The 18,263-nt window shown below is 41.7% G+C and overlaps 1 protein-coding gene across 10 annotated transcripts in view; it reads left to right on the top strand.

Annotated features, from left to right (window-relative positions):
• The window catches only part of ptprfa (protein tyrosine phosphatase receptor type Fa), a 316,636-nt gene that overhangs the window by 49,370 nt on the left and 249,003 nt on the right, over positions 1-18,263 (top strand). For all 10 annotated transcript variants that reach the window (XM_086146258.1, XM_086146275.1, XM_086146249.1 and 7 more), the window contains exons 3-4: positions 8,691-8,836; positions 16,485-16,626. In XM_086146258.1, the coding sequence (XP_086002384.1) occupies positions 8,691-8,836; positions 16,485-16,626 (288 nt within the window). The remainder of the gene's footprint in view (positions 1-8,690; positions 8,837-16,484; positions 16,627-18,263) is intronic.

Here is an 18,263-nt window from a genome sequence, read left to right as displayed (position 1 = left end):
CGGTGTCGTAGTTTTTATGAACGGTCTGAAAATGCCGCTCCACATTTCCCTTTTTCGGTATAGCAACAGCAGACCGGCAGATGAGGCAAACGCACTTTGAAAATAACATTGTAAAAAATATGTCCAGCTCCCATTCCGTATGGAAGTGATACGTTTTAGTCTTTTTACTTGGTCCAGCTCCATTCGTTTTTATACCCATAAGTTTAGAAGACATAAATTGGAGGCTAACTCGCTAGCTTGCTAGAATGTGCTGTTATGTGCACATGTGCAGTGACGCCTGTGTCAGAAAAGGTCAGATTGGACAGACAGTCAAGTGACAAAGTTGAACTTTCCGTTGTTTTAAATTTTATTTATTCAAATTGTTATTTACTTATTTAGTTATGCTTCTATCTATCTATCTATCTATCTATCTATCTATCTATCTATCTATCTATCTATCTATCTATCTATCTATCATAAAACATAAATACGAAATAGTAAAATCTTTTTATTTTCTTAACATTATTTATATATTTATAATCCATTCACTTATAGATTTTTTTAATATAATTTCTAAAACCTTCAGCTTTTGGTCATTTTTTGTCTTTTAATTTCTTTAACTTTATTACTTTTCTCTCTCTCTCTCTCTCTCTCTCTCTCTCTCTCTCTCTCTCTCTCTCTCTCTCTCTTTTGTCGGGGGTTATCATGGTTTTTATTCAACTGAAGCTTGGTATTCTATTTGTCTTAAGATTATATAATCTTATTTATTAGTTTGAATTAATTTGTTTGAATTTTTGGTCTTTTTTATCATATTTATTCATTTAAGTATTTTTTCATTCATTCATTTATAAATTTTCAATCTAATTTCTTTAACCCTTCTTTAATCTTCTCTTTGGTTGTTTCTCAGGACCTTCCAGCATCTGTCTACCAATATATTCACTATCCATCCTTTGTACACGACCGAACCATCTCAGTCTGGCTCCTCTGACCTTCTCTCCAAAACATCTAACATGTGCTGTCCCTCTGATGGACTCATTCCTAGTCCTCTCCACCCCCCCTTCCAAAGAGAACCTCAACATCTTCATCTCCTGTCTTTTCATCATAGTCACTATAGACCATACAACATTCTTGGCATCACCACTGTCTTGTACACTTTTCCTTTCATTCTGGTCATCAATTGCATCGTTCCAACTTGCTTGAACCTGTTTCTTTACCTTTTTTCCACACTCTCCGTTGTCCTAGACTGTTGACCCCAAGTACTTGAAATCCTCCAACTTCTTGATCTCTACTCTCTGTAGTCTCACTGTTCCATCCGGGTACCTCTCATTCACACTCATGTACTGTCTTGCTGCAACTTACCTTCATTCCTCTCCTTTCCAGCACATACCTCCACATCACTAGATTTTCCTCAAACTGTTCCCTGCTCTCACTACAGATCACAATGCCGTCTACAAACATCATGGTCCATGGAGATTGCTGTCTAACCTCATCACTCAGCCTGTCCATTACTGCAAACAATAAACAGCTCAGAGCTGATCCCTGATGAAGTCCCACCTCAACCTTGAACTTCTCTGTTACCCCTACAACACACCTCACCACTGTCTCACATCAAGCATACATGTCCTGCACCAGTCTACTTTTCTGCCACTCCAGACTTCCTCATACAATACCAGAGTTCCTCTCACAGCACCTTGTCATATGCTTTTTCTAGGTTTAAGAAAGCATAATGCAGCTCCCTCTGACCTTCTCTGTACTTCTCTATGAGCATTATCGAATACTTCATTTGTTGTACTCTTTCTAGGCATGAAGCCATACTGCTGCTCAGAAATGCTGACTTCTGCTCTCAGTCTAGTTTCCACTACTCTTTCCCATAGCTTCATTGTATGCTGATTAACTCTATTCCTCAATAGTTACCGTAATTCTGGACAACCTTTTTGTCTTAAAAATGGGCACCATCACACTTCTCCATTTCTCAGGGATCTTCTGGATATCTAAGATCCCATGGGATAATATATCCAGAAATTCTACCGCTGCCTCTCCTAGGCACTTCCATACCTGCACAGGTATATCATCAGGACCAACTGTCTTTCCACTCTTCATCCTCTTCAATGTCTTCCTCAGTTCACTTTTACTTATCACTGCTACTTTGTTGTCTACAATAGTCACCTATTTTACCCTTCCCCTCTTTATTTTCCTCCTTCATAAGCTCTTCAAAGTACTCTTTCAATCATGCCCATCACTCTTCTAGTATCTGTCCGTACATTGCCCTCTCTATCCTTAATCACCCAGACCTGCTGTACATCCTTTGCATCTCTATCTCTCTGTTTTGCCAACCTGGATAAATCATTCTCTCCCTCCTCATTGTCCATCTGAACATACAAGTCATCATAGACCCTTGGCTAGCTCTATCTTTTCTCTGTATATACTCCTGCACTTCCTCATTCCACCACCAAGTCTTCTTATCTACTTTCTTTCCAATCGACTCACCAAGTACTCTCCTACCTGTCTCACTGATCACATCAGCTGTAGTTGTCCAGTCACCTGGAACCTCTCCCTGACCACCCTTTTATCAACTCCTCCCTGAAAGCCAAACAACGCTCTTTCCTTTTCAGCTTCTATCACTTTGTCCTCTGCTCTGCCTTTGTCCTCTTCATCTTCTTGTCACCAGAGTCATCGTACAAACCACCATCCTATGCTGTCTGGCTACATTCTCACCAACAACTACTTTTCAGTCACTGATCTCTTTCAGGTTACCTTGTCTAAACAAGATGTAGTCTACCTGCGTGCTCCTACCGTCGCTCTTATAAGTTACCCTATGTTCCTGTCTTTTCTGGAAAAAAAGTAGTAGTTCACGATAGACATTTCCATCATTTTTGCAAAGGATCCCATGATCTGTCCCTCTGCGTTCCTATCATGGTTTCCAAACCTACCAATCACTTCTTCATTACCTCTATTACCTGCATCAACATGTCCATTGAAGTCTGCACCAATTACCACTCTCTCATCCCTGGGGATATTCTGCATCACTTCATCTAACTCATACCACAACTTCTCTCTCCCCTTTAACTCACATCCGACCTGCGGGGCATAGCTACTAACAACACTGAGCATTGCACCTTCAATTTCCAATTTCAGACTCATAAGTCTATCTGACATTCTTTTCACCTCAAGAACATTCCTCACAAACTCCTCCTTCAAGATAATTCCCACTCCATTTCTCTTCCTGTCAGTACCGTGATAGTACAACTTAAATCCTGCTCCTAAGCTTCTAGCCTTACTGCCTTTCCACCTGGTCTCCTGGACACACACTATATCCACTTTCCTTCTCTGCATCATGTCAACCAACTTTATGTTTTCCTGTCATCATCCCAATATTCAAAGTCCCTACTCTCAGTCCCAGACTCTTGCTTTTCCTCTTCTCTCTCCGCTTCCGAACATGCATACCTCCTCTCCTTCTGGGCTACCCACAGTAGCCTGATTTCCATTGGTACCCTGTGAGGTATCGGCACCAATGGCAGTCGTTGTTAACCCGGGGCTCGAACAAAACCATATGAGTCTGAGGTTTGATTCGCATATTTGGTTTTGGCACACGTTTTAAGCTGGATGCCCTTCCTGATGCAACCCTCTGCATTTATCCAGGCTTGGGACCAGCTCAGGGTGACGCTGGCCTGTGCCTCCCTGAGGCTGCATTCATTTAATTCATTTAACTCTATTTTTATTTCATTTTATTTTGATATTTAGTTCTGGCTGGAGCCACTGAGAGGCCGATCACCTGCCAGTGTAAAGAAGCACAACCGTTAACTTGTCTGGAAAAGGACTTTCGGGGGAGCACCTGGCACCCTAGGGTAGAACCCAGGCAGGAAGTGGGGGGCATACATGCGCAAATTAAAGGTGAAATAAATGGATGTACTTGTGATCGATGCAGGGGGTGGGGTTGAGGGGGTGGGGGGTCATCCGGGAGAGATTGTCAAACACATGCGTGTGCAGTAAATCTTCTAAAGTCAACAGCGTGAAGACTGCTTAAATAAGCAGGTGTGGGTGGAGGAATCGAGGGTGAGCAGAGAACAGACCCTGCCAGCTGGCTGAGACGCTTACAGAGGTACCTTAAGCATCTGTTTAAATTGTATTTTCTAAAAACAAACAAAAAGAAAATAACATCTCCCCCGAGCAGCCAATATCAGACGGGGTGCTTCATGTTGCGTCAGGCTGGTGGAGTACTTTGGAGTACGGTTGAGTACTCTGGATTTACAAATTCAATTTGGGATGAATGAGCAGACAGAATCCCCGCTCTCTCTCTCACGGTAACAAAATGAAATGTTAAAATACAGAAGTCCCTCGGAAGAAGTTTGACCGACCCAGCTTAGCCTAGCCAGCGACTTTGGCTCGAACCTTGCACCAACCAGCTGATCACAGACTCACCCGCTGAATCTTAATTCGCTGAATCCAACAAGTCGCATCCAGATTCAAATGATCGGAGGATGCTGGATTCTGGTTACTTAGCAACACTGTTTCCATCCAGGTACTGGAACATCAGGTCTTGTTAGAGACGATGCCGCAAAATGAACAATGGCACTGGATGTCCTAAAGTTCACTTTGGACCTGATGCAAAAACCGTTTGTTTGTTTTTTGTGTGTGTGTGTGTGTATGAGTGTGTGTATTCCATTCACTGATTCCTCAGGACGTAACTCAATAAACAATCGACTGAAGACTTGTTAAGGTTAAGTTACTCTAATTCTCCAGGAGGTCGATTTTAAATCAGCATCATTTAACTTAAGGATGTGTTTACAGGTCCTTGATTTCTACTTTTATTTTCATTTTATTTTTACCCCTCCGCCCCCATTACTAGCACAACGGCAGAAATGCTCCGACAGGTTATATGTTAATAATGTACGGAGTCTGTTTGCGATTATACCAGGCGCATATACAAAATGCGCTGAACATGGTGGATGGTGGTTGTGCACATTGAAAGGGATACATGCGCGCGCACACACACACACACACACACACACACACACACACACACACACACACACACAAAAATATACCTATAGCTACTGAACATACAAACATATATTTTATTCACATCTGTCTATGTATGGGATATACACACTGTTCTTGACATTAAAGAAAAAAAAAGAATACAAAAATAAAAAGAAATACAATACAATTACATGTATATGTTAATATAATCATGCACATATATATATATTAAATGTATTATATTACTATAAATAGAAAAATAGATATGTGCACTCACACATACACATAGTTTTATTTTTGATTGTATTATCTATTTATTTTTTATGTTTGTTTTTTTTTTTTTGTTTGTTTTTTCCTTTTTTATCTACATTTCTAAGCCAGCGTTCTGGAGGCAGAGCGAGTTGGTGTCATATCCAAACCCGACAGATGTCATTTGTATGAAGCACCCCGGGCCCCACAGGACGTTACAAGTCAAAGAAGGGAATTTGAAACTTGGTCTGATCTCTGAACACCGAGATTTCTGATATTTAATTTTTCTACCTCCCTATGAATCAAGAGCAGCCGTTTAATAAAAAAGCGGTCTCTGGACTCGGCAAACTCGAAGGTTTCCGCTTCCTGCTCATCATCCATGTGGAATATATACAAGGTCAAAATGTACAATTTTCTAAGAAAAGGCTTATTTGAGGTGGCTAATGGCAGGCGGGGAGATGAACGCGAGCAATCGGAACCCGTGACTGCCGGTGGAGTGTTTTACATTTTAGTGTGCCAAGCTACAGGGTCAGCCAGCAGCAGCCGTGGGAAATAAATAGCGTAATAATGGTACGATCTGCGCCTCCTCTCCACCCACCTCCGCCGGCTTCCTCGGACCTCTGATAAAACCCTCTGTGGTGCCTCCGGCGTCTCCCTGCTGTGCGCCGACCATCCTTTGGACCCCGAGGTGACCCCCCATTCTCTTGCACTAAACTTGTTTTCACTTGGTTTCCATGGTGATGTGCCAAAGAAGTGCGCCCCCAGGCTGATGGAGTGCTTTTTGGGGTTTTGAACTGCGGTAAACTTTGCAGAAGGTGCTTATCAGCTACCAAAAGTTAGCATTTAAATATTGGCTCTTCCCCTTTAGGGCACGTTGTTAGGGCTCCCTGTCGATGCTAACAACAGGGGCACCGATCACTTAGTTTCTGCTAGCTACGGGTTGTGTAGTTCATCTTTGTGAGCTCCATTGGAGTACTAAGACGACAATAGGATTAATTTAATTCTGCTCAATATTTTTTCTCCCACTTCAAGAACCAGGATATTTTATTTATGGATATACAACAGTATTTCCATTATTTGTGGCACCATGATAAAGATAGGCAATCGATCAGTGTGGTGCTCTTGATGTTTTTAAGTTCAAAGTGTGAACCTTGAACGCATCGCCATTTACCCGTCTCACTATAAGACCCTGAGTGTGTGTGTCCTAGTGTTGCTTTTAGCTGTTCAGGCCTACATGTGCATCCATACATAAATGAATAAATAGAAATCAGGAGAAAATAAATAACAATAAAAACATCACAGTTTTCAAATTAAAAATATGGCAAAATTGTTGTATGGAGAATGCATGTATCTATGAAGATCTGCTTTGGCCATTAGCTGGCAGAGATATACCTTTGTTTTGCGATGAAGAGATTTTGTAAATAATAAGAATAATAATTAGTAACAAAACTAAAAACAATAATAACTAATAAGATTTCATTTACACCCAATATTTATGTTTGTTATTTGAACTGACCTTTTTTCACTCTTAATCAACTGGAGGACGACATAGCCTTTATTATCCTTATTCTTGTTACCACGCTCATTCATAAAATGTTTTTTCTCATGATTTCCTAATGACCCAGATGCAAGTCATCTTGCCATGAACATGAACCAACCATTCAAAATATTGAATAAAGATAAATAAATAAAATAGGATGATATCTCGCTAAATTTATGTATAATCTCACCAACACCAAATAGCTTCTAAACATTTTCAAGATATCTTTGCCATAATCCAGAATCACCTCAGTAAAGAGAAAACAATTAAATCAATTATAAATAACTAATGACATTATCATTATTATTATTATCATTATTATTATTGTTATTATTATTACTATTGTTGTTTTTGGTATTATGCTGGTTTTCTATGTTCCATCCTTATAGATGTAGGCATTAATTTATCCCATTGTAATGACACGTGAGTGCCTCTGCTTTTCTACCTATAACAATAATGTTCTTTATATGCGCAAAAGTAATTTGGGTAGGTTGTGCCCCTTAACAGGAAAATACATAATAATCAATCAGAAACTCACTTTGGCATTCAGCTGCACAGCTGAACCAGAAAAAAAGATCTGTCAACATATCAGTTTTTGCTCCGTTGTATTGATGTTTGTGAGCCTGAGTCATTACTCTGTATTCATCAGGTTATTACAAATAAGACGCAAACCTGGAAAAAAAGAAGCCGTACACAGAAGCCATCCATTTCCACGGCCCGTTTTTCCCATCACTGCACTTCTGTGACTGGTTGTGATGTTTAGCGACATTCGGGATATGGGGTCGCTATGAATAATTTCAGAGATTTTGTAGCTCTTCATAGAAATGCTAAATACTGGAACTTGGGTTTCTCTCCCTATTTAAAGGGTCTGCGTCCTCCCGAAGGGCCGGGTTCTTATATTTGTTCGACCGTGAAGCCTCTGTTGAGATGTTATGCAGTTATTCTAGTACTTTCCCCCGCATCTGACTTACCGTATTGTACATTTTTGGTAAGTCCGGCAGCCTGTGACTGGTAGACATTTAAATCTGAGCATCTCAGCATCTTCTCCAGAAGATTAAGTACCGTTGCTTGATCACCGACCCTGTTGGAGAACTTGAGTATCAGTTTTCTACATCAAAATATGAGGATTTCTTTCCAAGTCCCCGGGTCGCAGATTCAAGTTTCTCACTAGCTCCTTCCTAGGTTTTAGAAATTCAGTTATATTCTCATTTTTTTCATTTTTTACTGCAAAAAAATGCCACAAACACAAACAGTGACCCTCTTCAAATGAATAAATATACTCCCCAATTACCATATCGCCTGATGTAGCAATGCTAGCTAAGAAGAATCAAGACATTGGATTCCAGATCGGACACCAGATGTTCAGATGTTAAATTCTCCATTTTTAAATTATTTTTAAAAGTTGTCTGACATGACCTTGATAACAGTAACAGGACTGGGATAACGGCAGTTCGTAATATCGGAGCCACCTGAAGAACCGCCACCAAAAAATAGAAAAAAGATTAATTAGTGCTCTGGCTATGGTCCCAGGTGATGCTTGCAATGTATCTTTTAAAGAGACCAAAAATAACCTGCCTACCAAATATCACTGTGAGCCATTCATGTGAGCTGACTGGCCTTTTGCTTCCCCCACTGCTATAACACGCAGTATTACCCTCCGCTGTATTCCTGCATAATACATGTTTATTCCTTGTTGAAAGGGGCGCCGCTTTAAGCTCGCCATCCATTCGTCTCCGCTGCGTTTGATCTGAAAAAGGACGGGCTCGGGTATAATTCACCAGCATTGCTCTCGACGAGGCGTGGTGACAGGGGCACCTTTTTTGAAAGAGTGTACTGTTGTGGCTAAATGTAGAAATATGAAAAATCCCAAAAAATTGCCCGAAACCATTTCGAAACCATGGCGTAACTCATCATCTGATATCACTGTCTCTTTTTCCCGTAGGCATGCCCAGCTTCATCAAGTCCCCTGACGACCAGACAGGGATTTCGGGTGGTGTCGCATCCTTTGTGTGCCAGGCGGTGGGCGAACCAAAACCTCGAATCACCTGGATGAAGAAAGGGAAGAAAGTCAGCTCCCAGCGCTTTGAGGTATGAGCCCCGGGATTCCCTGAAAGACTCGCCCTTCTGATGTGCTGGTATGCCAGACACGCCTCCGCCGCTCATTAGCTAGCCCGGGTTATAAGTTGCCGCTTTATACCTGCAATTACAGCGTTTCAGTCGAGAGCAGGAGCCTCTCACTGAGGCTTCAGATGAAGGCCAGAGGCTATATTTATTTACTAATTACCGGCATGCTCAAAAACCATGTCCTAATGAATATCTGTAACTCAACGTCGTCTTCCCAGCGAGTTAAGTCTAGCCACTGGCCTGCAACCAATTTCAACCTTTGGGGTGATTTAATTTATATGACAAAGCCCAATAAGACTCCTCTACTCCTTTTTTTTTTCTCTGTTATCTACACCTTCTTAAATAATAAGACGCATACCCCAAAAAGTTGCGGCGGATGTAAATTGGCCTAGTTTCCACACTCACGAATGGAAAACGTTGAGAGCTAGTACCGTTAGCCGTGATTGAAATAACAACATGGGGATACATTTGCTAGGAATCTAAACGCAGTCATGGATCTGAAATGCCACCATCAGAAAGGTGAAAGCGACATTTTCGTAGTAGCTGCAGATAGGAGGTCTTGCTTCGGCATTTCTTAACTGCACTTTCTACCGGCTGTCGGTCGTGATCAATTTAAAACAAGTAACGGCATAATGAATTCAGTGATTTGTACAAAAACGGTGCTTTAAGGGTATTGGCAGGCAAGGGGGATTAGCAAATAATGTCGAACCTGCATCTGAAGTGTTTACTGCTTCAAGATTAATCCATGTTATTTTTTTTTTTATAAGCACCTAAACGTTCGACATTTTCATTAAATTAAAAAAAAAGGATTATCTATGAGATGCTCGGCTCTGGCTGAGGAAATTTTCCTGGCCGGCACGGCCCCGACTCAACAAATCACAGTCGATAGCTTGCACATTTTTCTAAATTAAAACTTTATGTGACCCATTTTCTGTCCTATTTTTTGTGGGATGATCCGTTACACTGGCACTCGTAATATAAATGATTTTAAGACATCTTAAGAAGTAAACACTACTTAGAAACTGGTTTCATTTAGCCGAACGGGTTATTCAAAGCCGGGTGTCTCTGCAGGGAGCGAAGTAGCCGGTCGCTGCTTAAAGATTGTTCTTTTCACATTGGATGCAGAGGAGAAGGGTCTCCTTGTGACTTAGGACTCAATCTAATTCCCGTTGCTCATGATTGCAGTATCCGTATGTTAAACAACCTGCCTTTATGGTATGCCTGATAGCATTGCCATTGAGTTCATTTGGTTCCCCTTAAAATATCCAAATTGATGGCTCTCCAATGGCATTTTGAGAAGAAATAATTAAATACTAACAAGTTGAAGGTTCCTGTTGAGGCCCTTGCGTTCTCTAAGAATCTGCAGAAAGGTGAGCAGATTGTGGACATTTCCCCGCGTGTGACTGCATTAAATGAAACGGGACTACTTTAGCCCTCCTGCAGGAGCCCGGAATAGAGGGATGGCTCATTAGCTGCCAGCCAGCCCAGATGACTTCAAGTGAAGTGACGCGACGGGAGTCCTGCATAGACTGAGACACTTGCTTTATGTCATTGGGAGTAATGGGAATTATTGTCCACCCGTCTGCTCAGCACCGCTCAAATGGATGGCTACCCTCTGTTAGCGCGGTGCTGGCGTAGCAGCCTCCCCCCACCCCCCCGAGGCAGGAAGATCTCGGAGACAGTCGTCTCCCCTTGAATAGGCTGCTATTCATTTAGAATCGCTTGACTTTTGCTTTTTATCATTTCATAATAAAGAAAACAGAAGTCAAGTTTAATCAATAGCCGACTGGCTAATCTGATTAGGACCGATAAGAGCACTACACAGAAGGGGTTTCTTTATCTACGGAAATGCTTCGGGAGATGTAGCCATTGTCGACAATTGGTCAGTGAATGGCTTTGACCCTGAAAAGCTATTCCGGCAAACAAAGAAGCGAAATACTAAGAAACGTCGCTAAGCTATTTGAGCCGCAGGTTCCCAGGGCCATACGGCGATAGCCGCGGAGAAGCCGTGCTTACAAAGGATGGATGATTGTTTGTGTGTCCGGTGATTGGACAGCATCAGTGCAGTTAGCCAGGCACTTTAACCCCTGTTGTATTCAAATACTAAAAAACACAAACTGCCAAAACCCAGTGGATTTTAATGAGCAATGGGGCTGTTGTTTCCCAGCACAATGCCGTAATCGCAGCGATGAAGCTGTGCTCGTGCAGCATCGGAGATGCGTAATGTGAGGTTGTCTCTGGTGATTAGAATGTATTAGGTTAGTATTTTTTGTATTAAAATACTAAAAAAGCACAAATTGCCAATGGTGCATCAGTAAAAACAACTGTTGACTCCACTTTGCTTTCTAACTAGACCTCGGTTTCCACTTCACAACTGAGCAAGGAAACTGCTCCCCCCTTTGCAAGCGGACTCGCAATATAATTGGCTCATGTCATCCTGAAAATCGCGGAATGTCGGGAATGTTACTCGTACTGACGGCTTCCCTGCGCGCAGGTGGGTGGGGGGTTACTCCATTTATAGAGGCCGAGTCGCAAGTGCAAAGGCCCCGTGCTTTGACCTGTGAGTCTTTACCCCCCACGCCGTTCCTTCCAGCTCCACACATACCTGCTATCCACTCAACCTCAGCATGGTATACGCTACTTCCTGTTTTAGCAGCTCCAGAGGAGAACCTTCTCCTCTCCTGCTTCGAACTTCACGTGTTATCTGAAACCACCGGATCTGTACGGTTGCCGTTCCGGTCCGCGTATGCGCTGTGCTTACACCTTGCCAATGTAGCTGCGCATCTGAAAAATGGCACGAGAAGTTGGTGAGCTTCCTGTACAGCAAAAATACCTATTTTTAATGAGAGAGAAGCCCAGGACTTTTTTTCCACTTTGCCATACACCTGTGCCTCATACCTTGTTTTTGTTGTCGTCGATCCCGTCAGCAGAGTCTGACAAGAAAAAGAACTGCGAGATGATTCGACAGATTGGAAACAAAAATCCCCTCGGGTCGTTGAACTTATTCAGGAGGTGAAATAAGAAAAAAAAACAACATTAGACAAACACTCATCAGTCTGGCAGGCGACAGTCGATATAGACATCCGTCATGTTCTGGAAAAGCAACAATTCGTCACAACAGACTGGCCAGGATTTCATTTGTCCCCCTTTTTTTAATCCAAATGAATAAAAGGACTCAATAACAGTGGAGTAAAAATACCGGCATTCAATAATAATTATAAATCCTAGATCACAAAAGGCATAGCTGTAATAGCTGTAGAGATGCTGCATGGCATCCAGTCAAGCCATCCTCAAATTTATTAATTTGTTTTATTTATTCATTTTAGATAATGCTCTCCGTAAGATTTATATCAAAGGTCATCAAGGGGGGGCTGCAATGACATTTCTGGCCCCCTTGTTTTTTTTTTTTTTTTTTTTTTACATCTTATTTCAGATGAGGCCACGGAGTGACTCTGCGTCAAAAGTCAACCTCTTGTTAGCAAATCATTGGAAAGGAATCAGAGTGGGCAGTAAAATAGTTTGCGACCGGCACTGAAGTGTTCAAGCTGTCACACGAACGTGATTCACAAGAGGCCGTTTGTAATCAGAGGCTCCGAAATAACAGTTCATTGGAAATGGCTCCACAATCGCGGGTTCACTTGTCACGTGTCTGGGAGTTTTGGACCATCTATGATGTCTTATCCTTTTCCTGGCGGCTGTGGCCAGGTCCGCAGAGTGGGTGGTTTCATTGCTGTTTCCTCCATTAAGAAGTGTCCTTGTGCTGCCATCAGTGTGTGAGTGTGTGTGAGAATCGGTGAATGCTATATAGCATCGGGTGTTTTAAAACTGTAAGGTTGCTAATGCTAAAATGCTATATAAGTTGAGACCATTTATCATTTGCTGTTCTTCTGCTAGACAATTGTCAAAGAGAATATGCTCTGTTGGAGTGTTAAATGGGAATTTTGATATGTGCAAAATACACAAGTGGTAGTTTATAAAAAAAAGAAAAATCCAATCTATAACAAAATAAATAAATAACTAGACATTTTAAAAAGCATTGAGATCACAGGCTGAAAATGATATCATTATTACCATGTTTTTTGTTTTGTTTTTTTCTCTCCAGCCCTGTTGATTCTTTCCAGGTTCTCTGTCTTCCTTCCTCAGGCCAAAAATACTCAAAATGTTCATTGGAGACTGCTAATGAAAGCTGGCCTCTAATACAGTCTGTTTTTGTGTATTAACATTGGTAATGATATTAATCATAAAGACTAGCATGGCAGTGCAAAGGCTAGCAATTAGAGCAAGAAGATTAGAAGTAGGTTAGAAGTAGGTTCACTGAAGGTCCTGAAAAAAAAACCAAAAACAAACATTTTTTGCTGTGTCATTTTGTTGTGTAACTCTGTGAGTGACGGGTGTCCAGCCAATCATACGATACGATGCAATTACACTACACAGCCAATCACGACATTGACAGTACTTGTGCTCGTGCTCTGTCCATACCTGCTATATAACAATAATAACAGTGTGGCGGAGTTAAGTGGCGCTAATGCTAACATGCTAACCCCTTATCATGACGAAATGAGCGGGCAGTGAATGTGATACATCCACTCACCAAACCAAAGGAAAAAAAGAAATGCGGTTCTTTTAAGTTAGCATTGCCGTCGGAGTATGTGCAAATAGAGGAACAAGGGGTGAAAACTGGGTGAGATTTTTTACTTTTTCGAGTGAGAAAGGTCTGCTCTGCGAAGCTAAAGTAGCGAAGCTAAAGTCGTAAGCGAGTTTTCTGATGGAAAAATATCCTAAATGGAAGCTATGATGCCGGGTTCGATACTGCTGTGTGGCCACAACATGCACTTCTAATGTTGCTCACAGTGGTCCTCAGTGTGCTCAGAGAGGTTGTCTGTATGCCCAGACATATGAAAAATTAGTAGGAATATTGGCCCAAGCCCGGAAGATAATGAGTGAATGCATGATTGAATGAAATTATTACGCAGCTTAAGGTTTATAGAAGCACTGTCAATCCAGGCAGTGTCATCTAAATTCATTCCCAAGATGAAAATCAATTCCAAATCGCTAATCATATAAATAATGAAATGTACATATATTCCATTTTTTAGAGTGTAGAAATCAAAGTTGTTGCCTTTTGATTGACAGGTAAACAAGTTAGATTAAACCCTGGCTCTTCCAGCTCCAATGTGCATAATTAGCCACTAGCTAATGGCTAAACCACCAAATCTTCTGGGGATGATCATCTTTTGAAACTTGATTTGCCAGACGTTTTGTACATGGTAGACCTATACTGTATATCTTCACTGTAATACTAGATTATCATTACATCATATTTTTTGAAATCTAACTAAATGATGGAATTACAAGCAGACTCAGTTTTGAGGATGAAAGACAGATCAGGTAGGAAAAAAATATGAAAAGGGAAATATTTGAGGTTTCGTGTGAGTACGCCTCAGACCCCCTGATGGAGTCAGTGGAGGTAAAAGTACATCAGGAGGCTCCTTCTTATGTTTTCCCTACTGTTTCCTCCCTGCCCGCCTCATGTCTCGGCTAACACGTATTACGCATGATGTCAACGACAGCCCCGCGGCGTAATTAACCCCGACCTCTGACTGTTGCGCTGTCCGGACCCCGGCCGAGCATTCTGCCGCACTGGGCAGTCACGCGGTTCCGAGCGAATCACACGCAGCGCAGCTGATGTTAATTTCCAAACCAGCAAAATTCATGATGGGACTCTTTATCAATGCTTCTTCCTGTTTTTCCAGCGTCTTGATTGTATGCAAGCTTTGAGCTGAAAAGCAGGTAACCAGGGGTTTCGGTAGTCGTAAAGTTCGATAGACTTTGCTTAAATTAGACTTGTCATGGTGTGCGGTCTGTTTTTTTTTTTTTATGGAGAATTCGGGTATTAAACACTAGACGAAAGTTGAAGCAAAGCGGCCTCGGCTGTCGGAGAAATAAAAGGTCGGCACGACTGCTTCCTTGCAGAGTGTCCCCAGGAGGTCTGGCGTGGATATGTAAATGTAGCCGCAGCCCAGCGGCTAATCAACGACCCGCACTTTTTCCTTCACGCTTCAGCTTTTGGCAACGTGGGGACCGGATTGATTTTGACCTGAGGAAATGACCGGGGGTCCGGCAGAAGTTCATTCTTAATCACTTGTGGGTGGAGGAGGGGATGAACCAAGACCTCACACTGGACCGACAACCAATCAGCTTAATGGACTATTTCAGGTCATAATAAAGAACTATATGCTGCTGTTAACTTTAGGTCCTTGGATGAAACCCAAAGAAATAGAAAATTACTTGGTTAGGCTTCGATAATAGGAGAACATCTTCTTTCCCTCCAGGAATCGAAAGCAGACCCTTGGATCCAGCCCTTGATGTCACTTGATTAAATTCTGCAAGAAAATATGTACAATAATAATGGTTTGGGGTTAAAGCCTAAATTATAACAAACACAAACCAAGACAAGCCTATTGTTCAACTCCCAAAATCACATAATTGCGCCCATAGTTAAAACAGATTAACAGATTAATTAATAGGTGAATATTAATTCATTCATTATCTACATATGTTGGTCTGTACTCTTGATCATGAGAGGGGCTTGAGTCTATCCCATTTTAAACCCCAAAGATTCAAGTATAAGGCCTAATATACTGAGAAAAATTATGAAAAAGGTAAAACATAATATATAATATAAACACACAAGAAACATGAAATACACACTTTTTTTGATTTCTAATACATATCAATCATATATAAGTTCTATTTCCCAAATGAGGGAACCTCCTGTTACCTGAACTATATCACTTTTTACAAATTAGTAAAATCATTTTTCAATGCATATTAAAGCCTGATTGATCAGTCACTCTTTCAGCATAGAAAACCTCAGATATGGTTTTATTAATTTTAGTTTTGAAAATGACCCATCACAGCTTGCGACTGAGTATGTGATTGTTAGCAGTAATCTTTATGAAACACATTGTAAAAACAACCCACTTGAATATTGCATATAATACAACCTATAAAAAAAATATATAGTTGCACTGAAATGAAAAGCTGAGGAAAAGAAGAATTATGACTGGAAGGAATGCAGGAAAGAACTGCCACATACTTCATGAACATACATGAAGAAGGGATTGGGAGAAATACCATTTTCTTACCATATATATATACATATATACATATAATATACATATATATGTATATTTGTGTATGTACATATATATATGTATATTTATGTATGTATGTATGTGTGCGTGAATGTGTGTGTAGTATGTATGTACATGTGAGTGTTTATATGTATATGTAAATACACATATTTATACGTATATGTGTGTGTGTTTGTGCATATGTATGCATGTCTGTGTGTATATATATATTTATATATAATTGATTTATTTAATTACTTCTTGAATTGTTTTCGGCGCACTGCTGACATCCATTGTTAATCCCTACGCCCTAGGGCTAGCGGGCGTTAAATTTGTAAATTTCTCCAAAGTTGATAATGTCATATTAGCTTCAGTTCGGGTTTTATTGTAGCCATTAGCTCTACTGGAGCAACGAAATACTCAACCAAGTCTCCGCCTTCCTGAACGCTCTCTTGCCGCTCTCCCTCCCTGACCAGGTGATCGAGTTTGACGACGGGTCGGGCTCCGTGCTCCGCATCCAGCCCCTGAGGACCCACCGCGACGAGGCCATCTACGAGTGCACGGCGACCAACAGCGTGGGCGAGATCAACACCAGCGCCAAGCTCATCGTGTTAGAAGGTAGGAGTAGTTGTCGGAAGGGGCCGCGGGACTCCTCGTCTGCGGCGTGCCCATGCGTTGCGGCTGGTTTTACGTGTTGGCGTTGGCTAGTTTATTTTTGAAAATTCCGTGGCACCAGTAATAGGAATACTTCGGTAAAGGGGCTTAATTGGCTCTCAGTGGGGACAGTTGTCTTGAGCCAGACGAGTTAAGCAACTTTTTCAACTTTGCACATGCTTATTTGAGGGGAAAAAAAAAAAAAAAAAGTCCCAGGCAGAATGTTTTCCGAAGTCACGCTGGATTAATTTGGTATTTATGGCAATGGCATGGACTCCCTAAATCTTCCCCTTGTCTTCGCGAGAGACGCGGCCCAGTTGCACAAACGCCGCAACAACAGCCGACTCCAAAACACAAAACGAGGGAACATCGTATGAGAACAATCTGGTGTTTGCTTGTTTGTTAATGTGGGAGGTTAATGCGAGGGATAAAGAAAAAGGATAAAATGAATTGATTAAGTTATTCAGACAAGCAATAATATTTTTTTAGCGGTCAAATGTCAAATCGATATCATTTCTAGACCGATTTTGTCGTATTATAGAATACAATGAGACGTGACTGACAGGCTCTGCTGACTGTGCGATGGCGTGGCAAAGCCAGGTGAGAACTCAAAATGTTGAGAAAGCGATGCCATTGCAAATCGGAAAGTAGTCTGTACCGGTTGTGCGTGGGCCACTGCGGCAGACTTCATCCGGGTCGACCCTGGCATCCAGCCCGAGGTGCGACAAAGGTGGCGATGTCTTGTTTCACCTCCACCCGAAACGTCGACGCTGTGTCGTAGCCACAGGCTCCCGTGTCTTCCAATTTCCGTCCGCTAGCTTTCTGGAAAGCATTTTTACACACGGCTCCATGCGGACCCGAGGGGCCAGCTTATGCTTGTTCTGCCTTTTTTGGCGGCCCCTGAGGTCGAGTCACCGCTCGTCCGTTCCCTTCAGAGCCCAGGGGGTGTCATTGGGTCGGACACAGACATGCGTGTGGACTGATTAGATTTGGTCAGTTAAAGGTCAGTGAAACTGTCAAGGCATCTTAAACCCCAAAGGTCAAAGATCACTTAGCTTAGACGTCCTGGAAAACATCCTAACAATTTTTTTCCCCGTAACATACTACTTCAGCAAATAGACATGGATGCATAGTCATGTGTTTAATGATTATTACATAGTGGACAGTGTGTAATTACCACTTAATTACATATATTACTATTCAATAAGCGCCCCCTTGCTTAAATTCATATCAGTACCGCTTGTAATGATCCTGTCTGTATTAAATGAAACCTCTCTGTGTGATTCAAGTCTAAACAACTCATTTGATATTGCATCTCAATTCTGCGCGTTCGATCCTAGCGCAGTAATTTTCGAAGGATGGATTTGTTCCCCTGGAGAGTTCAGTAGCTCAGGTTTACGCGGAAAGCCAAGGCTGCGTTGTCTTGGAATTTTGCCCACGGCACGCCCGCCGGCGCCCGTGCAACCATCGACACTTATCACCCCCCTCCTCCCCAGCCCCCCGAGAATCAGCGCCTCTTCATCCAGGAGTTCCGACCTCAAGAAATGCAAATCGGGATTTCAGCTATGTTACATTGTTTTCTTTGTATTTGTCCTTGGACA

Source organism: Fistularia commersonii, chromosome 1 (assembly GCF_037954325.1).
Source record: "Fistularia commersonii isolate RoL2024-O1a breed Wild chromosome 1, RoL_Fcom_v1.0, whole genome shotgun sequence".
NCBI classification, from domain to species: Eukaryota; Metazoa; Chordata; class Actinopteri; order Syngnathiformes; family Fistulariidae; genus Fistularia; species Fistularia commersonii.
The sequence above is the reverse complement of the archived record's forward strand: the minus strand, read 5'-3'. Positions and strand labels throughout refer to the sequence as shown.